We start from the raw sequence: 23,484 nt of genomic DNA, 5'->3' as shown, positions 1-23,484 counted from the left end.
CTTAGTAAGTGGTTAGTAGTGAAACGCTGGTAGTATAAAAAATGGAAAATCGATTCAAAGATATTTTTAGTTCATAATATTAAAAAAATACTCGATTTTTTATCAGCAAAGCTATATTTAGAAAGCTATAAGAACACTTTTGTTTTTTTTAACATTTTTTTAAATTTGTAGACTTTTTCGTCATTCTATCATAAAATATTTACAATTTCCCTTACTGCCCCAAGAATCGACTGCTTCAGGGATTAGTACCTGCACCATAGCTGTTTAGTCTTTATATTGTAAATACGAAAAAAAGTGGTACAGTAGGTGGTACTGTAGACTAGCGCGAAGCTTTATACTATGTTGTCTGTATTTTTAAAATTTAAATAATGTTTAAATTTAACATGAGAGGATGACTAGAAAGGATACGCACCATTAATCGCTTGAGTATGTGCGTCAACCAAATGTCCTAACCTGCGGTTCCTGTCGTACTGAGCAGGATTACTATCGCAACGACGAGTCATCAGCAGGGTAAAACTAACCTGTCTCACGACGGTCTAAACCCAGCTCACGTTCCCTGTCTATGGGTGAACAATCCAACCAATCCAATCCAAGAATACCGTGACAGTCGCCGTCTCGTGAGCGAACGACGCACGCATTTCGCCTTACCGAGTAAGCAAAGAAATGATGAAAGTAGAGGTAATGGATTTTGACAAGAGCTATGAGTCATGCTGATGCAGTACACAAGTTTACCTGTTATTTACAAGGTCATAGCTCTTCTCAAAATCTATTACCTATAGTGGTAATACCTTTATGCCATCTCAAACTTATGCTACATCTCTCATGTCTTCAATTCAACTTAAAATGTTTTACTAATATTAAAAGTGAAACTGGAACAAAACCATGAAGTGGAGATATCCAGGAGTGGCTAGTATACCTGTTGAATACAAAGCACGTGGTGTTTGTGTGTATTAAGGTATAAAAAATGCTTATTAAAAGCCTAAAATTTTTATTTTAAAGATCTTTTCGGAATTGAATCATTCCATCATCGGTTTACTAAAAGAGAGAGTAAAAATACCAATATTAAAAAACAAGTAAGTTAAAATTTAAATATATAGAAACAACACGTTGGTTTTTTACTACTTACATAAAAAGTTATTAAAAACATTGTATGGCCACAGAAAAACATTGGAAGGACATCAGTATTAAAAAAAAACATATTGTCTATTGCATTTACCTTTGTAAATACCATGAGGATTGTTACCTTAGTCTCAATAAGATTAAGAACACTAAAGTGTTATGTGTGGTCTCTATTACTATATGGCTGTGAGACCTGGACATTAAAACAGTATGACGTCAACAAATTAAATTCATTTGAAATTGGATGTACCGCCGAATGCTAAGAATAAGCTGGACCAGCAGAACTACGAATGAAGAAGTACTGGGAGCAATGAAAACACGCCCTCATCTGGTCAATACTATCAAAATTAGAAAGACGTCATATCTAGGACACATAATACGCCATAGGGAATTTGAGCAGCTCCGGGTAATATTAGAAGGCAAGATTGAAGGTAAAATGGGTATAGGATGAAAGAAAAAATCTTGGCTACGAAAGATCAGAGATTGGACCCACACAAGAGGAAATGAATTAATTCATCAAGCCCAGAACAGAGAGAAATTTGCCATATTGATCACCAACCTCAACAGAGAAGGCACTTAGGAGAAGGATATATTCGAAAAAAATACCACTGTAAATAAACTTAAAGCAAGACAAAGACAATTGTGAGAATTTTAAAGGTTTAATGTATAGTTACAAGTTAATTTACAAATTTGTACTATTTAAGTTAAGGTTAAGTGGTTGTATAAAAAAAAATGAAATGTAAACTAAAAGTGGACTTTTAATTTATTTAATGTTCACTTGAAATTGAGGCTTTTAAACCCCACAAAATCCAAATTTTGGTCAACAAAACAATGTTGTTATCTGTAAATATATATATATATATACATATATACATATATATATATATATATATATATATATATAATATATATATATATATATATATATATATATATATATATATATATATATGTATACATGTATATATATATATATATATATATATATATATATATATATATATATATATATATATATATTTCTACTATATCGTTTTTCATTACGCTTTCTCTTTTAATAGCTGTAATTAATAAAGGACGATATAAATGATTAAAACAAAAGAATTCGACATCTAAATCGTTTAAAAATGTAGGTCGTCAAATAATATTTTCATTTTAACGTTCCTATAAAACATGACATTTACGCCGTAATTTAAATACCTCTTAAAATACAAAGAATGCCTCGACAATAGAACTCCTACCTTTTTTATAAATATTTTTTTATAAAGCGTAGCTGCCCTATTCTAATCCCAAATAAAATGAGTAGATCTTGTGCTACCTCCCTTTTATATAACGCGGATTTGTAATAAAAAATGTATATTTTCAGAGATTTAAACCCTGAAGTCACTCAGGTGAACTAACAAGAATTACTCTCCCGAAAAAGAATGCTCTAATTTTTTATACAGATCCGAACTGTCATTATCGTATCAACGGATGTCGTAGATAAATCGAAAAATCTTGTTTCGACGAATAAGAGGATTATCTGTATTTCCAATCAGAAAATCATTTGTAAAATTGCCATTTATTCTGCTGAAAATGTGTTGAAAATACATTGAACAATGGGCGAGTAACTCACATTTAAAATGATGCATAAAAGTACATCTAAAGAACTGCATTAAATCAAACATTGCAAATAAAAAGACTCAATATCTCATTATTATAAAATAGTTTAGTAAAAATTTCTTTAAAAAATATAACGAGATAACGATTTGTTAATGAAGTTGTTATTTGTTACTGATTGATGTACATACAGTAATTTCGATTTTTTCCCAACAGCATATGAATTTGAATTAAAATACATTTAATGCCTAGCGGCCGCTAACGAACCGTCCTATTTAAAGTCAACCAAACATACCTTTACATAATAAGTTGATTTTGCTATGTCAGACATTGAAAAATATATTAATACTGCGTTATAGACCTTTTCATCACATTTTTTTGTGCACATTCGTCAGGATCAGCCTTTTTTTTTGGTACTGCTTTTTGTAAACAAAAACAAGCAAGTTAAGGTACCTGTGAACATATTTATAATTCGCCACAGATTTTTTAACATTAAATTTCTTTTTCTTCTTCTTCTTCAGCCTTCATTTATCTATTGTTTTACATAGGTCTCATCCAATTGCTTCCACGCTTTTCTATCTTTTGCAATTCTTATCCACTACTTTCCAGCTACAGCTGTTATATAGTCTATCCATCTCTTTTTGGGTCTTCCCACGCTTCTTTTTGTTTCTCAAGGTCTCCAGAATGTCACTTTATGAGACCATCTGTTGGTGTCTTGTCTTGCTACATGTGCTACCCATTGCCATCTCAATGTCGCTATTTTTTCCATGATGTGTTCATTCGACGTATTTCGGTGTTAGGAATTTTGTCTCTGAGGCTTATATTTAACATGACCCTCTCCATGGCCCGTTGAGTTACTCTTAATTGTTCTGCCATTTTTCTTGTTATTGCCATAGTTTCCAATCCATAAGTTGCAACTGGTAGTATACAAGTGTCATAGGTTTTTCGTTTTAAGTGTCTTGGGATTTTTCTGTCTTCTAAAATGAAGCTCAACTTACCAAAAGCAGCTCATGAGAATTGTGTCCCTCTTTTAATTTCTAGGGTTTGATTTTCCTTTTCGTTTTTAATTGCATGTCCTAGATATATATATATATATATATATATATATATATATATATATATATATATATATATATATATATATATATATATATATATATATATATATCTACCTTTTCTATATTGATGTTATCTATCGTGATGTTTTCTAGGCTGTTGGTTAATATCTTTGTTTTGTCGAGATTCATTTTTAATCCTATTTGATTCGATTTGTGATTTAACATTAAACAGTAGGAAACAATTACCCCAAAGAGTTGATTAAGGAAAAAAGAAAGGCTCGAAAAGTATGGCAGACGACTCGCATAACTGTAAATACAACTGGAAATACAAAATAAGCTAAAAAGTCTCACACAACAGCTGCAAGGAGAAATCGCTAAAATTAAAAACGAATCAATAAGTATTTGAAAGAACGAACTGATGATGGATGCACCGATTACTCCCTTTGGAAGGCGACGAGAAAGATAAATAAGACTGTTTAACATATACCTCCTTTACGAAAAGAAAACAACATGGGTAAGAAATCCCAAAGAGAAAGTGGATGCGTTTGCTGATTATTTGCAAACTATATTTTAACCAAACCCTGATCAAACTCATGTAGACGATGAACGAGTAGATGCTGATTCTATTAACATATTAACAAACAATTGACTACTACAAAAGAAGTTCAAAAATGAATTACCAACATCAATACAAAAAAAGCGCCTGATCAAAGGTAAAATACTAAAAAAAATACTTAGAAAAGCCAGCTTACTACCCTAATAAATGCATGTTTTAGATTTAGATATGTTCCCATCTTTTGGAAAACTGCAGAGGTTATAATGATACCCAAACCTCCTTACTATAGACCGAAGAATAAACCATGTAATTGACCAAAAAAATATTATTCTGACACATAAATTTGGATTTGGTGATAAATACTTCACAGTTGACCAGATCTATCGAATAATAACTAAAATAGAGAAAGCATTGGAGGTGGACAAAACTTGTCCGGCAGTATTCCTGAATATCTCTATATTTCCTATGCAACTCGTTGAAACATTGCAATCATACCTACACCGCGAACATTTAGAGTTAAAATAAAAAAGAAGTACTCTGGGTTAAAGCCAATAAACACAGGGGTTTCACAAGGTAGCGTTCTTGGACCAGTACTATACCTTTTGAATACATCTGACATTCCGCAGAGAAAAAATATTCAACTAGCCACATTGGCTGATGATATAGCAGTCCTGATAATAGGAACAACTATAGAAGAATCTAGGGGTAACCTACAAAATACAATTAATGGCATAGAACTCTGGACCAAAAAAGGGTGTATAAAGTTTAATGAATAGAAAGCAGTTGATATTAACTTTACTAACAAGAAAATCAATTGTTTTTCAATTATCTTAAACAAAAGCATTGTTCCTAATAAGATAACTGCGAAATAACTGGGTTTAGATCTGGACGTCAAACTCAAATCGAAGGAGCATATTAAAAAGAAAAGACGATAAAGTACATAAATATGTATTGGCTGATAGGTAGGTACTCTCAACTTTCCATCCAGAACAAAGTACTGATTTACAAACAGATATTGGAACCGGTGTGGCCCTATGGCCTACAATTATGGGGCTGTACAAAAATACAAAAAAAAAAGAAATTATAGAAATTTAGAAACGAAAATTATAGAAACTTTGCTTCAAAACTGAAGATTGCTTCCACATAAATAGCTGGAAATTAAAATGCAAGAAACGTTGCCAGCTATAGAAAACTTGCCTGTATATATATATATATTGTGACGATTAGGGTTTATAGAAAATAATTTATAAGTTATATACTACATAATATTAGATATTTGATTAATTTAAATAAGTTATATACTAGAGAATTTTATAAAATTATATTTATGTGAGGGCATTTTTAATAAATTAGCATATAATAATTGTAAATAGTTGTATTTTAATATTGTAAATATATATAAGTGAGCCATGTGCTTAGGCAACCAAAAATACTCTCGGAGATTGACAGATATTTATACTCTGAAGTGACGTTTAAGAATATTTACGAATATAAAGTGGATTATAATAATATATTGTTTGAAATGTGTATTTTATTAAATTAGAATGTTAAGTTACTAATTTAATTATATATTCTGATCTGAAAAGCCTAAATGTAAACAAAATTATTAATAGAAAAGAATGGAATTCTCTGGATCTCCGGAGATGGCCATGTTTGCGAAATGGTTTGTTCCAGAAAATTCAGACAAGTATTTGATAGAACAAATTAGAACATGATATCTTACGAGATGGTTCTAGAATGTCCAAAAGATATAAATACCCGTGATTTGGATTCAAGATGGCAGTTTTTGAAAGTTTTTAGTCAGAAAAGTTTTAGATAGTGCGGTCAGAAGAGTTTTTGGCAGTTTTTTAGCAGTTTTATCATGAAAGTTAGTTAGAAGATAGATACATTTACTTAGTGAAGTCAATTGTTCAGAAGTTTTTGGAAGTTTTTAGTCAGAAGTCAGGCCAGTTTATTATGAAAGTTATTAGACACATTTAGTGAAGTAAATTGTTCAGAATTTTCAAGAAGTCAGTCAAAAAAGTTTAGTAAGAAATATTAAAGATTATTTGGAGTCAGAGAATCAGGTACAAATAGTCAAATTGTTTAATATAGTGAGTTAAATGAAGATTAAAAATTATGCATATAATTAATGCACATTTATAATTATACACAAATAATTATTGAAGATTATAAAAGTATACTGGAAGAAATTAAATTATATTGTGGTTGGAGATTAGTATAAATCAACTTATAATAATTGGATATTGGTATATTGAAAAGAATAAATATAAATGCTGTTTGCTGGTGGTGTATAAATGCTGGTGAAGAAAACTATATCTTAAATTGGTAGAAGCTGATAATTGAAAAAAGTAATTTCACAAAAACAAGGATAACCGAAGTACGAAGACATTCAGTGGTGATTAGAATCTATATACTTAGTGGAAAACAGTTCATTTAGGCATTCAGTGAAAGAAAGGTACAAAATTTTGTTAATATAATTTAGTTAGTGTTATAACAATTTCAATTTTGAAGATAGTTTGTTTAAATTTAACATTGTCTATAGAATTTAATTAGTTTTATAAGAACATCAGTTTAAAGATAGTTTATTTTAAATTTACATTGACTAGGTTAGATATATATGTGTGTTTCATAATAGTTATAATAAAGATAATTTAAAAAAAGTACTTCCAAGCTAATTCTTTGAGAACCGCGATAAAACCCTATATATTATTAAAAATACTCATTGCTCATCATTCAAACAAAAAACACATCATAACAAATTTGGCACCCAACGCGGTGGCTCTCTATTTAAAAGAATTAGTTTGGGAAGATAAGTGCTCTCATATAACTAAATTAATTATCAGTAGAAAGGAAAAATAATAGATTTTATTATTAATTATATTTGAACAAGTAAAGTCTCAAAATGTCTCAAGGAAAGAAAGGTACAAGAAGCAAAAAGAATGAAGAAGATGTGGAAGTAGAAACACAACCTATACAAGAGGAGAGTTTAGTTCAAGTTCCACAAGATACTGCAGAAATGAATCCAGAAAGAGAGGAAAATGTCAATATGGCAGCTTTGATGTCATTAATGATGCAGATGAACAAGACAATAGAAGAGAATTCAAAAGAAGTCAAAGAAGACATAAAAAAATTGGAAGAGAATTCACAAGAAGTCAAAGAAGACATGAAAAAAATGGAACAGAAATTGGAAGAGAATTATAGAAAATTAGAAAAGAAAATAGAAGATAATAATAATAAAATTGTAAAACAAATGGAAAAACAAATGGATAAAAAACTTGAAGCTGCAGAGAAAAAAGTAGCAAATGAAATAAAAAGTATACGGAATGACTACAAGAAAAGGATAGACAATGAGAGGACAGAAGTAAAGAGGATTATTCAAGATAATAAAATAGATATAGAACAGAAAATAGAGTTACAGAAATGTAACTTAGAAGTAAAAATTAACGAAGACAGGAGAAACACAGAAGAAAAATTAGACGATATACAACAAAATATCCAAATAAATAGTAATCAAATAAGAAATGTGGAACAGAGAATAGATGATATTTCACAAATGAGAGACATAGGGAGACCTTACTTAAATTTAACAAATGAGACTGGGATTAAATTCTCTGGTAATATAAAAAATTTGCATCCTAGAGTATACATAAATAGTTTAAAACATAAATTAAGATTTGTGAATAATATTAATGATATTAAAGATTATATTAGAGTGACATTAAATGACAATGCAGCAACTTGGTTTGCTAGTATTGAGAATGATTTAGATAATTTTCAAACATTTGAAAATAAATTTTTAAATTATTATTGGGGTGAATTAGAGCAAGCCAAGTTTAGAGAAATTCTATATTTTGGAAAGTATAATCACAATTTAAAATCAAATATGGTAGATTATGCATTAAAACTGATAACAGTTGCAAAATATTTAGAACCACCACTTAGAGAGGATGAAACAGTCTTAAATGTATCTAGACATTTTGATGCTGATGTTGTGCAAACCGTAACTGTACAAAATATTCAAACAATAGATAGTTTTATTAATTTTATTCAAAGAATACAAAGAGGCAATATGACAAGTAATAATAATAACAGAAAAAACAATAGTAACTTTCAATATAATAGAAATGATAATCAACAATATAGACAATCATATAATAATTATAGATATGTTGATAGTTTACAAAATTTTAATAATAATAATAGTAATCAAAATAGACAGAATTTTAATAACAATACTAATTATAATAGACAACATTTTAATAACAGTACTAATAATAATAGACAAGATTTTAATAATAGAAGAAATACAGAGCGACCTAACTATAACAGACAGGTAAATTGTGTTCGAAGGAATAGAAGCTGCGAAGACAGGGAACGAAATAGTACAAGGCAAGAAAATGTGAGTAGAAGTCATAGTAGGGAAGGACATAGGACATCAGATCCAAGTGGTCAGATACAATCTGACAATTCTAATAATCAAAATTTTGTGCAGTAAACTTTCTGAATTACAAGTTAGGCCATTGCTATTATGAAAAACCTTCTGAATTTATTTCTTTAGATGAGGATAAAATTATTGACTCTATTAATTTAATTTATATAAATGCTTTGGCCAAAAATAAAATGATTAAAATTATGATAGATACTGGTTCAGAAAGTACTTTAGTCTCGGAGAATTTTATTTTTAATACATTAAAACTATCAGATATAATAAAGATTCCAAAAATTAAAATTATTGGTGCAAATAATAAGAAGTTGGGTGAAATTGATAAACTAGCCAATTTTAAAATTAATATTCTTAATAAAGAAATTAATATGCAAGGATTTATTGTCAAGGATTTATGTGTTGATATATTAATGGGAAATGATGAATTGGAAAAGAAGAAAGTAAAGATAGATTTTGAAGAAAAAATGGTACTTTTGGAAGGGCAAATAATTAAATTTATGCAGAAAGATGAGGTAGAAGAAGGAATAAGAGTTGATAGGATATTATTAAAAGAAAATAATGATGTTTATGAAGAAGAAATGTATTTTGATGATAGGGAAATGTCCCAAAAGAATGTAAAGAATAATTATTGTAGTGAATATTTAAGGAATGGAAATTTTAAGCAGATGGATGCCTACGAGGCGGAGTGCGTAAAATTGGAAGCAAGGAATATTAACAAGATTACTGAAAAGCAATTTGAAGCACCAATGAGTATAGATGGAATATTAGGAAGAATTACAGGAATGTCATTTTTCACTAAAATCGATTTACAGCATAGTTTCTGGTTAATACCTCTAGAAAGAAAAAGTAGACAGTATACAGGATTTCAGATAGATGGAGTAGTATATCAATTCAAAGTAGTACCATTTGGACTTCAATCATCTTGCAGTGCTCTATGTAGATGTCTTCATGATATTTTGGATCAATATGAACATTTTGTAATTCACTACATTGGTGATATATTAATTGTTTCTAAAACGGCTGAAGATCATGAGAAACACCTAAAAATTATAATAAACAGATTAGATAAAGTTGGACTTAAAATAAATCAAGAAAAATGTACAATTTTTCAAAAAGAAGTAATATATTATAAACTTAACACTAATTATAAAAATACTAACAGCTTACTGATATATCCATTTTATTCAATAGACTTGATTTGTTAAATAGATGGTAGATTTCATTGTTGTGAATAAATTTGACATCATACTTGTTGAATTTTGTACATGTGGAAATTGTTGCTACCCTAAAAATCATAATTTGGGGTTAGATACAGAATTAATACTATAAATGTCTTTCTAAAAATAATATGGAAAGTGTAAAACTTACGATTCATATAGATGAAAGCCTTGTGAACGGAAATCTTGTCTATAAATAAACAGAATACAAAATAATTATAGAACCTTACATTAGTTGTTTTTAATTTTTGACATAGCCTCCATTTTCATTGCTCCAATTGACATGACAGTTTGACCATAGAATAGCCGAACTGTGCTTGCTCCGTTGTTCTCTGTTTTGACATAGACAGCGAACAGGGATGTATTTAACACATTTTAAATAAAAAAAAAAAATTGTTTTATTAAATTTAATAAGGGATAAGAAAATTAATATTTAAAAAAATAATAAGTAAATTATTTATTTTAAATTTAAATTTTGGGGTATTGTGACGATTAGGGTTTATAGAAAATAATTTATAAGTTATATACTACATAATATTAGATATTTGATTAATTTAAATAAGTTATATACTAGAGAATTTTATAAAATTATATTTATGTGAGGGCATTTTTAATAAATTAGCATATAATAATTGTAAATAGTTGTATTTTAATATTGTAAATATATATAAGTGAGCCATGTGCTTAGGCAACCAAAAATACTCTCGGAGATTGACAGATATTTATACTCTGAAGTGACGTTTAAGAATATTTACGAATATAAAGTGGATTATAATAATATATTGTTTGAAATGTGTATTTTATTAAATTAGAATGTTAAGTTACTAATTTAATTATATATTCTGATCTGAAAAGCCTAAATGTAAACAAAATTATTAATAGAAAAGAATGGAATTCTCTGGATCTCCGGAGATGGCCATGTTTGCGAAATGGTTTGTTCCAGAAAATTCAGACAAGTATTTGATAGAACAAATTAGAACATGATATCTTACGAGATGGTTCTAGAATGTCCAAAAGATATAAATACCCGTGATTTGGATTCAAGATGGCAGTTTTTGAAAGTTTTTAGTCAGAAAAGTTTTAGATAGTGCGGTCAGAAGAGTTTTTGGCAGTTTTTTAGCAGTTTTATCATGAAAGTTAGTTAGAAGATAGATACATTTACTTAGTGAAGTCAATTGTTCAGAAGTTTTTGGAAGTTTTTAGTCAGAAGTCAGGCCAGTTTATTATGAAAGTTATTAGACACATTTAGTGAAGTAAATTGTTCAGAATTTTCAAGAAGTCAGTCAAAAAAGTTTAGTAAGAAATATTAAAGATTATTTGGAGTCAGAGAATCAGGTACAAATAGTCAAATTGTTTAATATAGTGAGTTAAATGAAGATTAAAAATTATGCATATAATTAATGCACATTTATAATTATACACAAATAATTATTGAAGATTATAAAAGTATACTGGAAGAAATTAAATTATATTGTGGTTGGAGATTAGTATAAATCAACTTATAATAATTGGATATTGGTATATTGAAAAGAATAAATATAAATGCTGTTTGCTGGTGGTGTATAAATGCTGGTGAAGAAAACTATATCTTAAATTGGTAGAAGCTGATAATTGAAAAAAGTAATTTCACAAAAACAAGGATAACCGAAGTACGAAGACATTCAGTGGTGATTAGAATCTATATACTTAGTGGAAAACAGTTCATTTAGGCATTCAGTGAAAGAAAGGTACAAAATTTTGTTAATATAATTTAGTTAGTGTTATAACAATTTCAATTTTGAAGATAGTTTGTTTAAATTTAACATTGTCTATAGAATTTAATTAGTTTTATAAGAACATCAGTTTAAAGATAGTTTATTTTAAATTTACATTGACTAGGTTAGATATATATGTGTGTTTCATAATAGTTATAATAAAGATAATTTAAAAAAAGTACTTCCAAGCTAATTCTTTGAGAACCGCGATAAAACCCTATATATTATTAAAAATACTCATTGCTCATCATTCAAACAAAAAACACATCATAACAATATATATATATATATATATATATATATATATATATATATATATATATATATATATATAATGAACCAGAAGTATTTGCTGACAACGTAAGGAAGTAAACGTTAAATAGTGGGTTTGCAGCAATAAAAAATGAAACGTGTACTCTTTTAAATTTTTATTCCAAGCTTTCGGACATTGGTTATGTCCTTCATCAGGGAGCTACAAATGTGATGAATAAATTGTTGGTGTTGGTATAATTAATTAAAAAATTCACTACTTACAAACTTAATGAGGTAGTATCAACGAAGATGTATTATAATGTTGATAAAATAATAATAAAAATAATAAATATAAAATAATAAAAAAAGATAAGAGACTATGATAAATTTTATCAACATTATAATACATCTTCGTTGATACAACCTCATTAAGTTTGTAAGTAGTGAATTTTTTAATTAATTATACCAACACCAACAATTTATTCATCACATTTGTAGCTCCCTGATGAAGGACATAACTAATGTCCGAAAGCTTGGAATAACAATTTAAAAGAGTACACGTTTCATTTTTTATTGCTGCAAACCCACTATTTAACGTTTACTTCTTTATATAAATAGGTATATATATATATATATATATATATATATATATATATATATATATATTTATATATTCTTATGATTCATTTTATCAGCCAAAGATAAAATTAAAAATTACTAAATAGACCATTTAAATAAATTATCAAGATATCCTGGAAAGTTGTTAAGCTATGTAAAATTGAAAATAATATTGGTTTGCTCTTAATATATTTCAAAGTACAAAATATAATAATTCAAATAATTCAACTAATAAACTATAAAAGATATTTCGAAGAAATGAAAGTCGATTATCCTGGATGACCTGTAGTAAAATTTAAGATATGCATAAATTATTTTCTTTGTAAAATATATTCGAGTGACGTGAGTGAGCTTAAGTGAAGTCATGAACAATGCGAGCGGGTTTTCCAAATGGATTTGTACAGTGAATAAGACAATAGAATAGAATATTTAGAAAATATAATTCTCCTTTAGTTTTTAAGAATTTGTAGAAACCGATTAGCATGTTAATAGTTTTTAGGAAATTTATAATTGTAGGTAAAATTGTTGTTTGTTATCTAAATGGTAGATGGGGATAAGTGTGACGAACTCTGATTGGAGGAGATTGGAAAAAGTGGGATAGGTATGTAGGAATGAGAGCTTAGCTAGATTTTTGAGGGAGAAAAGATAATCAGTTGTTTTCCAAGGGTGCAAGGCGAACAGTCGTTGTTCTCTGGTGGTTCCGAAGTGATAGTAAGCATTAGAAGTGAATGTTTGTGAGTTTTCTTGGAGTAAGTGTATCTGACGGAAGCTGATTCAGTAAAATATTGTAAGTTATACTTTTCTACTTATATATTCCAAGAGTCACTGTTTAGGCCGGAACGAGGTATTCAGTTTATAGAGAGGAGAAGAGGCTAGCATCTTTTGAATGATACGTGCATTTGAAGGAGATCATTAAAGACGAGAGGCTCACAATAATTTGTTGTAAGATTGCTGATTACCTAGGGAACTGCTAAGAATAGATAGTGTAGGCTACAAGGAACAAGGATTTGGACAACTCATCATCAGAGAGATAGTTTTTTACCATTCGTCAGTTTTTCTTTATTAACAAAGTTTTTTTTAATTGCTTTAGAAAAGATAGAAATATTTTGATCAGGAGATTTAGAACAACAATTTTGATTTGAAATTTTAATTTATATTGCATATAGCATAAATTTTTGAAGGTTCACGTACGTAGAACAAAATTTTGATAATCATTATATGAGATAATTTTTGTTGAAGATATTTGAGTGTGAATTTTATTTCAATATATAATGTTGAATCATATATGTTTTTTATTATTCCGGTATTCTTTGGACCTTACCTATCACATGTAAAGCATAGATATTGAAGCACGAATATAACCCTGAGATTAGAGAATTAAATAGTGTGATAAAATCATAATTGCATCATTTAAATAAGTTTAATTAATTAATTAATTAGCTCATTAATTGCTTGGCGCACCTCTGACTTATAATATCACATTAATATATATATATATATATATATATATATATATATATATATATATATATATATATATGTCTTCATATCAATGCGAGATCCGTTTGTATCATAAGCTATACAAGATGAGATCCATTTTGCAAGGCGAGATCCGATTTTGGATCTCACCTTGTATTCACGTGTATATAGTGATATCTCGATGTAACAATGATGGGGGTACAAGGAAATCGATTTTTGTCTGGACCTCATTTTGCACCCCTTTTGGCGAATTTTATATTGCAGTAGTTCCACGAAATTCGCTGTAGAGGTCAGGGCGAGTGATCCGTTGTGTATATGCTAAATATACATTTTGTAGACAACCCGAGATCCGGTAAACTTGGCAACATCGCAAATGAATTTTACAGTCAGCTCTCTCCCTCCCCTCGGCTTATTTCTGGTTTGAATTATAATATTTACATTATTAAAGAGCTCTGCCCAGAAAGGCGATTGTCAAATATCTCGAGAACTAGACGTCGTATCGGAATATTTTTATTTGTAGTATTATTTTTTTACAATTTTTCTTATATATCTTCTCCATTGTTCGTTTTACAAAAAATGTTAAAAATTTATTTTAATCGCTTTTAAAAGACCTATAAAATAAACCCAACCGCTTTTAATTAGATTGAGAGTTATTAACACAAATCTATTTTGCATATCATTTATAATTAAGGGACCGACTATGCTGTTCACGTACTATATTGAGATTCCAAGGAAATATTTTTCAATATATGTTGTTCATTTCTGCTAAACTTGGACACTGTACGTCAAATACACACACACACGCGAGGCGTTCAACCCAACCCCTAGTGACATGTGTATACCACTGCTAGTCAGTGGGATCCACATGTCCGAAGATCAAACCGGTCTCGCTCCAGAAGAATCAATCATTCTGGTTCGGTACCTATCTGACCCCCAGGTTTTTCCTCCACCCCTTCACTACGTCTGACATTCGCAGTGAAGGCTTATGAACTTTATAATAAACAACACCCTCCGTATCTACATGGTTGTGGTTAGGCCACCTAAAATCAAGGGGTAGCTAGAAAGCTTTTCTCCCTAATTACGTTACTGAGTTTACTTTGGTGTTAGCATTACTTTGGACTGTTGTCCCTAAAAAAGTGTGTGCCCTGCACGGAGAGGCACCAACCTAAGTTGGTGTCCCTCCGCACAGGGAAAGTGTGTGTTCGGTCACTCAGCTGCCGATTTGGCAAAATTTAATTTGTTCTCCTCGCCAACTGGGCACCCGACTGGTCTGGCCACCGAGCCCATGCTTGTCGCACATGGCCTCGATGCTCAGAAAATCGCGGTGCTGGTCTCCCAAATAGACCTGCCTTAAGGGCCTAAGCCAAAATTTTGGCTGTACGAAGAGAACTTATGGTTCTCTTAGTACTCTCGTTTGGTGCATATGTGTGTGCGACAGGGTCAGTATCGCGCAGATTGTGGGTTGAAGACCCGGAAAACTATGAATAGGTACTAAACTATTCCTTGCCACTATAATTTATTCGCGGTGTTAGAAGGTATTTTCCCGATTTTTATACTAATACTAAGACCAAAACTAAGATATTTTTTTGGTGAGCAAGGCCTGGTGTCCGGAACTCTAAAATGCCAAGACCCCAGTTCTTACCTTTTTTTTTCTACTCCTAACCCGCGTTGCCTATGACTACTCCGTGCCTATTTCAATCCTCATATGTCTTTATGCTATTGCGACATATCCAGCTATCTGTTGTTTAGGTCGTCTATGTGTCGTCCTGATATTTGCATCATAATCCGTTAGCTCTCTCAGCTTTCTGTTGGGGTGGTTTCTTATTTCGTTGAAGATTTCGTATGCCTTTTCGTTCATTTTATGAAGGATTCTTTTCTGCTTTGTATCTCTGTATAGGTACCTTAGTGGTACATATCTCGGTACGTTTAGTGCTTCTCTAATTAGCTGGTTTTGTGAAGAAATTTAGCTTGCTTTTCCTGACTATTAATGAGGCAAGTTGTATCTTTGTTAGTTTTGCTTTATAAACTACTTGGTTCACGTGTTCAGTAAATGTGAGCTTGTGATCAAGGGTCACTCCTAGGTATTAAGCTTGATTGCTCCATTCTACGTTTTCATTAGCTAGACTTAGTTCCATGTTTGCTATTTGTCTCCTTTTTCTAAACATCACGGCCTGTGTTTTTTCCGGGTTGAGTGCTATTTTCCACTTTATACACCATGCATGTAATCGATTTAGAGAGCGTTGTAAGTCTCTTGTTGCGAAATTTACGTTTCTATTGCTTGTTGCAATTGCCGTATCATCTGCGTATAGGCTGAGCAGTGTTTTGTGATTACTGGGTGTGTCTGCTGTATATATGGTATATAGGTATGGAGATAACACCGCTCCCTGTGGTACACCTGCCTCCAAAGTTCCGACCTCGGACAGGGCAGGCCCTATCCAAACTCTGAATCTCCGGTTCGTCAGGTATGAGGCAAGGAGACATGTCATTGCCTCACTATATCCATATTGACTCATCTTATAAAGCAGGCCTTCATGCCAGACTCTGTCAAAGGCCTTACTGACGTCTAGGAAGGCTGCCGCAGTGTACATTTTCTCGTTGTATCCCTTAGTGATAAATTCGGTTAGTCTAAGTACTTGTAGTTCGCAGGAGTGTCAGGATCTAAAACCGAACTGTGATTCTGGGATCGTTCCAATTGTTTTTGACTCTGTTTGTAGTCTCTTTAGGATTATTCTTTCAGCTATCTTACTTAGTGATGATAGGAGACTTATTAATCGATAATTCTGTGGAAAGCTCTCGTTTTTCCCCGGTTTTTCTATCATTATAACTTCTGCTTTTTTCCACCTGTCTGGAAAGTATCTTAGTCTTAGTATACCGTTAACTATATTCGTGATATACACTATGATTTTGTTTGGTACATTTTTAGTTGATCTGTTTGTGATTTTATCTGGCCCGGCTGCTTTCTTTGGATTTAGTACTTTGATTAGTTCTTTAATTTCTTCTGGACTTGTGTGTTCTAGGCCTATTATGCCTTTTCTTCTTTTTAAGCGTCTGGCGCTTCTTTCTACTTCCTCCGTGAAGTCTAGGTCTTCTGCCGGGTGAAAGTTTTTCATATTATTGGATTCGAGTGTATTTCGCATTACTTCAACTTTTTCTTTTTCGGTATATACCATTCCATTTTCTCTGTGTAGGCGCGGTATGGGTTTTTTATCCTTTCTGAGTATTTTTGATACTTTCCAGAATGCAGATTTATTCGGGTTTAATTCTTGGATATATTTGTCCCAACATTCACTTCTGTGTTCGTTTAGCCTTCTTTTGACTTCTCTGTGTAGTTCATTAGCAATTCTTTTGTATTCTTGATTTCTTGTTCTTTGTGCTCTTCTTCTTTTCCTATTCTTTTCTTTAATGAGATCTTTTAGCTCATTTGATATTTCTTGGAATCTTCCTTTTTGTGTTGTCTTCGATGGCATTTATTACTGTTTGTTCTAATCTTGTTATACTTTCTTCGAGTTCTTCTATGTTGTTAATTGTTGGGATTGCCCCGATGGTTTTGCTCAATACTCTTCTGAAGTTAGGCCAGTTTGTTTTCTTTATTTGATGGGGCTGCAGTGGATTTAGTTCCACTGCGCCTAGGGTCATGACGATTACGTTGTGTGTGGAATCGCCTTCATTTATTGATTTTATTTCGTATTGTTGCCCTATATTGTGTAGAATTGCTAAGTCTATGTGCGAGGGAAGTTCTCCATGGAAGCATGTTGGGTCCATTGGACCCGCTACAGTGGTGTTGTTTTTGTTTTCGAGATAGGCACAGAGTCGTCTGCCGTTCGCATTTGTCCGTCTATCAAACCAGTTGGGCGTAGTTCAGCTTTAAGTGCTTCTATCATAGTAATAATGCCATACAAATCTTGTAGAGGAATTAACAATCTGCCTAATTCACGAATTTTATTTGAAACAGCACTTCTTATATGGGTCCTTTTATGCTTTCTTAAGTAATCTTCCGCATATTGGCATATTATTACATCTCCCTTTCCATTTAATGAAATTAGATCAGCCTTCATCGAATTAAAAATTTCAGATTTCAATCTTAATTTATCCAAAAATCTCTTTCGAGATTCTGTGAATGAAAGCATGGTTTGGCCTTCACTTGCATATTTAATTCCTGCTTTGTTTTCCTTATTATAATAACATTTTTTTGCATGTCGCTTCAGGGATTTTTGTTTATATAAACCTTTGCAGTATATACAGGGTAAGTAATCTGCTGTTACAGTATTAGAATTTGAAAAAGACGAAGGTCTCTGGACAGGTCTAATGGTATCGGCTGCATGCAAATATGAAAAATTCCCTTGCTTTCTTAGGAGATCTAACATATGCTTTCTAGCAATATCTCTTTTGGGTAACATGGTTATTTTTAAAACACTCTCCTCTTTAGGATGTTTTCTAAAAATATGCCTCGAAAAATTTGTTACGTCCAAACTGCAGTATAGGCAGCGGTCTCTCTTGTTCCACACCCTTCCTTTCCGCAGACTACATTCTACACTTTTGCCCTTCGAAGTGCTGACCTATTAAAAAAAGAAAATAAATCAGTCTACTAAAGTCAAGGGAATTATTTAAAACAAATCACAGTGAGAAATTCTTACTGATCAATATCTAAAAAATTACAACATTTAAAAAGCAACAGCATAGTTAATTTAAGACAGAACAAATTTATTGACAAATAAGTAAATAATAAATTTTTGTCAGTCGATTTACTCTACTATATGGAACGTATTTACTCTTGTGCAAAACTAATATTTTTATTTAAAACACGATTAGAATGTTACAATGATAGCTTTTCTTATACAGATAAACTGTTAATTTTAAATAATTTCCCCTTTTTAATTTTGTACATAAATAATAAACAAAAATAGCTTTGAGAATAGAATTCAACAAATTCAATAAAACAGAGCATTTTAGTTATTCGGTTTATAAAGTTTATGTTGAATTATTTGATTATATACAGAAAAATTATAATCATTACTTACCTTTTGTTATCTTTGAATTTTGTTTCACTAATTCAACTAACCGCTGCCCTCGAGACATTATAAAATATAAAACACCGTAACCGCAAATTACTTTACTCCTTAAGTAGGAAATATGCAATACAAGACGAGCTCTGGTCGCTCGACTAATACCCTTTAGAGCTGGCAACAGTGTGGGATCTCGCGTTGATCGGAAAATATCTAAAATTTTATATATAAGTCTTCCCCTTCCCTTTTCAGCTACGGATCTCGTTTCGCTTTTAATTTATCAGAAAAATTTAAGTTTAAAAATCTTTTCCCCTCTAAGTGTGCCGTGATTAATATGTTAATTATAAATATAGTTAGGAACAATATACTCAAATAATTAATTTCCTATTGGTGGATCTCGGGTTGTCCTCGATTTAATCGGATCTCGCCTTGTTATGAAGACGTATATATATATATATATATATATATATATATATATATATATATATATATATATATATATATATATTTATATATAATATGTATATACATACAGGCAAGTTTTCTACAGATGGTGCCGTTTCTTGCATTTTAATTTCCAGCGATATTTGTCGAAGCAATATTCAGTTTTGAAGCGAAGTTTCTATACTGGCAGTATAATAATTATTTTCTTTATAGTAAAATGCTGAGGCGAGCGTTACGGAAGAAAGGGCCACGGCGTTACGAATTAATGGTCTTTACATGGATTAACTACTCTCCATAAATTAGTTTCTAGTCAACATAGATTTATTCTAAGCAGGTTTAAATTAAAAGCTGCATACTACATAAATAACTAACAAAATATAGACATTAAAAGAAAAGTAAAAAAAATAAAAGAATATCTGCCAATAAAAGATGCAGTAAAACAAATAGAAAAATAAAAGATCGATACTAGAATTCGATTCATAACGATTGTCGAACGGTCGAAATTTTAAAGTCATAATTATCATCCATATTATTAACAATATAATCAACTGTTTGTAATTATGACAATTCTGGTTTTAAATTAATTTCATATAAATACAATTTCGGATTTTTACAATTATCAGTTCGACAATTGTAAGTGCGACAAAAAGAGTGATTAGAAAAATATTTAAGTTGAATTTTCATATCTATACTTTAGAAAGGATTTGTAAAGCAGCACATCATATTTAATATAGCTTTTTACGAAATAGCCGTCACAGTAAACATTTGGAAGAGTCCATTTACGTTACGAACGAAGTCTTTGTACAACATGTTAATACCAATTTTATTAAAATCTTTAAAATTAAAAAAAAAATAGAAAACAGAAACAGAAAACATAGTAGGGGAGAGTTGTCCAAAACGGGGACATCGGATCAAACGGGGTCTGGTCACCTCTGTCAAGTGACGCTACAAAGAGCGGCTAAAGTTGGTATTACTAGCAGCAGGCGTTCATATTGCCATTACAAGTTGGTTTTCAAACAGTTAGTGACCTCTGCTTGGTTCAGCGAGTAAACGGAAGTTTTTCTAAATTTATTTAACTATTTTCTTGTGTTTTGTGGGTTCTGTAGGCGGTTAATACAGGCAGGAGTAAACTCGGTAAGAACTTCTTTGAATTTGTTAGATTTTAAGCTTTCAATTTCATATTTATGTGGCTTGGTAATCTCACGAGAAGTGCGGTGAACGCCATGTTTTTACAATGTAGCACTGTCGGACAAAACGGGGACATTTGAAGTTGTCCAAATCGGTGACGTCCCCATTTTACCCGACGGTAGACTATAAAATGTGTTGATTATTAAATAGTTTTACATCAATGTATAATAGTATTCTAAGATATCCTATGTCTATAAAACTTTATATAGACATTAATATCAAATAATTTTATTTTTGTTGAATTTTAATTGTGTTTAATGTATAATTATGATTTTTATATATTTACTGATTTATATTATATGTGTTAAAGATAAAGCCTAAGTTATGTGGTTTTTTTCAGATGTGACAATGGGCCGGTACAAAAGGACGACGAATAGACAGAGCTGGAATGAAGAAAGCATGCAATTTGCTGTGCAAGGCGTTTTAGATGGGCAAATGGGGTACCGAAAGGCTTCTGCTAATTTCCACGTTCCTCAGACAACACTTGAGAGGCGCATAAAAAAGGCTCGTGAACTTAAGTTATCAGCTAGTGAATTTTTCAAGGAACAGGAAGAAGAATTAGCCCAACATATTGTCAATATGGAAGAGAGACTTTTTGGCCTTACACTAATGGATCTACGCCATTTAGCGTTTGAATTAGCTGAAGCCAATGGAATTGATCACACCTTCAACAGGAGCAAAAAAGCTGCTGGCAAAGATTGGCTTCCTTGGCCGGAGCAAACTTCCTTGGCGCGAGCTAAGGGATTCAAACGAGATGCAGTTAATACATTTTTCGACCTGTTAGAAGATATATTAAAGAAATATAACATTTCCCCTAAGGATATCTATAATGTTGACGAAACAGGAATCACGACGGTTCCTAATAAGGCATCAAAAATTGTAGCGCTGAGGGGGAAGAAACAAGTAGGGGCTTTAGCTTCATCTGAAAGAGGAACACTAGTGACAGCCGAGACCTGTATGAGTGCTGCTGGAAACTACATGCCGACAATGTTTATATTTCCACGAAAAAGGGAAAATCCTGCATTAATGGACGATGGTCTAGCAGGATCCTTTGCTTTTTTCCATGAAACAGGGTGGATTACAACAGAAAGCTTTTTAGTTTGGTTCAAGCAATTTGTTGAGTTTTCAAACCCAAAACCAGACAAGCCAGTCTTACTTCTGTCGGATGGACACAAAGCTCACTCAAAAAGCATCGAATTGATTAATATTGCGAAAGAAAATAATGTTATTATACTCTGCTTTCCTCCTCATACGACTCATCGCCTCCAGCCACTGGACGTTTCTTTTATGGCTCCCCTTAATACCTACTATGAAGAAGAACTCAGAATGTGGTTGATGGTCCAAATCTGGATCATCCATGGAGCAACCTTCCACTTTTTTTGCTATAATATCACCAAGGTGTCTGATGCCACCTCCCCAAGAACAAGAAAGAATCAGAAATACAACACATAACAGAAGACGCGGCAAAACCGCAGTTTTGACGTCGTCACCTTACAAGAGAGAACTAGAAGATAAAGAAAGAGGAAGAAAAATGAAAAAAGAACCTAAAAAGAAACTGTTTAAAACGTCTAAAATGCTGAATAAAACAAAACTGAAGAAATTTGGCCACAGTAGCGATAAAGAAAACCTTCCAAAAACTGATGTTGGTCCCACATTAAAGAAAATCAAGTTCGAAAACCAGAACGAGTCTTCCTCATCTGAAGAAGGTGGCAGTGATGAGGCTTGTATATTTTGCAGTATTCTCTGCTTCTAAGGACAAAGAAGGGTGGATTCAGTGCTCAGGATGCTCTGGTTGGGCCCACGAGGCATGTACAAATGCAGATAAAGAAGACGACTATTTCCTGTGCGATTTCTGTAGACGTAACACTTAAAAACTCACAAAAAATTATTTTAAAATTGTTTTGTGTCTATGTTTTATCCTGTCACAAGTGTAATACGTATTTGTCATAAATTTAAAATGTGTGCTATTGTAATTAAAATGTTAAAAAAGATAAAAAAATCCATTGTTTTTAATGAGGTCCCCATTTTACCCGAACGGTGGTCTAGAACGGGGACATTTACATTTTTTTATAGTTTTAGATTTTGACCAAGTAATAAATAAGTCTGTCAAAACTTATTTAGTGTTAAAGTAATAATCACTAACTCTATTGCACTTTAAACAATGATAATTACAGTATTCACTTGTAAATCACTAAAAATACACTAGCGTCTCCATTTTGGACAACTCTCCCCTATAAAGCTTCGCGATAGTCTACAGTACAGCCTCCTATGCCACTTTTTAAGGTCTGGCGGTCATTGCATCTTCAAAATCTTGTGACTAGAACTTTTGACCTTATTTTCTTCTAGTGGGCGGAGTCCATTTTTCTATCATTTTTGGCCGTCTGTTTTCAGGTAGTTTCTGTAGGCATCTTAAGTTTAGATCAATTTTCATTTCTCTCCGAATATATTCTTTCCTCATCCTATTAATCCCTAGTAAGCCGGCAACATCGTATTATCCAATAGTTGCATGGTCTTAATTTTCGATTTGTTTCTTTGATTTATTTCTCAGAGTTCGACACCATACAACCCAATACTTTTTTAATTATAGTATAATTCTTCTTTTATTTTATTACCCCACAACAATCCGTGCAACTGTCTATTTTTTTTATAGTGTATCTTGTTTACCAATAGTGGAATGTATTTCTTCGTTACTTCCTGCTTTTGACTTAATAACTATTTTCGATGTTCTACTCTATTTAGTTAAGACTCAC

General features: G+C 31.4%; 2 protein-coding genes across 4 annotated transcripts; both read left to right on the top strand.

Moving 5' to 3' along the window:
• Positions 1-5,555: 5,555 nt before the first annotated feature.
• LOC140438612 (uncharacterized) lies at positions 5,556-13,496 on the top strand. The gene is made up of 3 exons (XM_072528273.1): positions 5,556-6,398; positions 6,501-7,841; positions 13,441-13,496. The coding sequence occupies exons 2-3, from the start codon at positions 7,238-7,240 to the stop codon at positions 13,494-13,496; spliced, it is 660 nt and encodes a 219-aa protein (XP_072384374.1). The 5' UTR covers positions 5,556-6,398; positions 6,501-7,237.
• LOC140438209 (uncharacterized) lies at positions 10,071-22,686 on the top strand. Of its 3 annotated transcripts, XM_072527919.1 has the most exons (3): positions 10,071-11,331; positions 11,434-11,723; positions 21,075-22,686. In XM_072527919.1, the coding sequence occupies exon 3, from the start codon at positions 21,083-21,085 to the stop codon at positions 22,184-22,186; it is 1,104 nt and encodes a 367-aa protein (XP_072384020.1). In that variant the 5' UTR covers positions 10,071-11,331; positions 11,434-11,723; positions 21,075-21,082; the 3' UTR covers positions 22,187-22,686. The 3 variants fall into 3 exon arrangements, with proteins under 3 accessions (XP_072384020.1, XP_072384019.1, XP_072384021.1); XM_072527918.1 differs by having other exon boundaries at positions 10,071-11,723; XM_072527920.1 differs by lacking the exons at positions 10,071-11,331; positions 11,434-11,723 and adding an exon at positions 20,537-20,680.
• The last annotated feature ends 798 nt before the right edge of the window (positions 22,687-23,484 follow it).

This window comes from Diabrotica undecimpunctata, chromosome 4, assembly GCF_040954645.1.
Source record: "Diabrotica undecimpunctata isolate CICGRU chromosome 4, icDiaUnde3, whole genome shotgun sequence".
NCBI lineage: Eukaryota > Metazoa > Arthropoda > Insecta > Coleoptera > Chrysomelidae > Diabrotica > Diabrotica undecimpunctata.
The sequence above is the reverse complement of the archived record's forward strand: the minus strand, read 5'-3'. Positions and strand labels throughout refer to the sequence as shown.

Bases quoted from the DNA above. Each gene is read 5' to 3' on its own strand.
- LOC140438612 (XM_072528273.1), top strand. From the start codon at position 7,238: ATGTCTCAAGGAAAGAAAGGTACAAGAAGCAAAAAGAATGAAGAAGAT. The intron at 7,842-13,440 runs GTAATCAAATAA...ATATATTCCAAG, and splicing joins ACAAAATATCCAAATAAATA to AGTCACTGTTTAGGCCGGAA.
- LOC140438209 (XM_072527919.1), top strand. From the start codon at position 21,083: ATGGGCCGGTACAAAAGGACGACGAATAGACAGAGCTGGAATGAAGAA.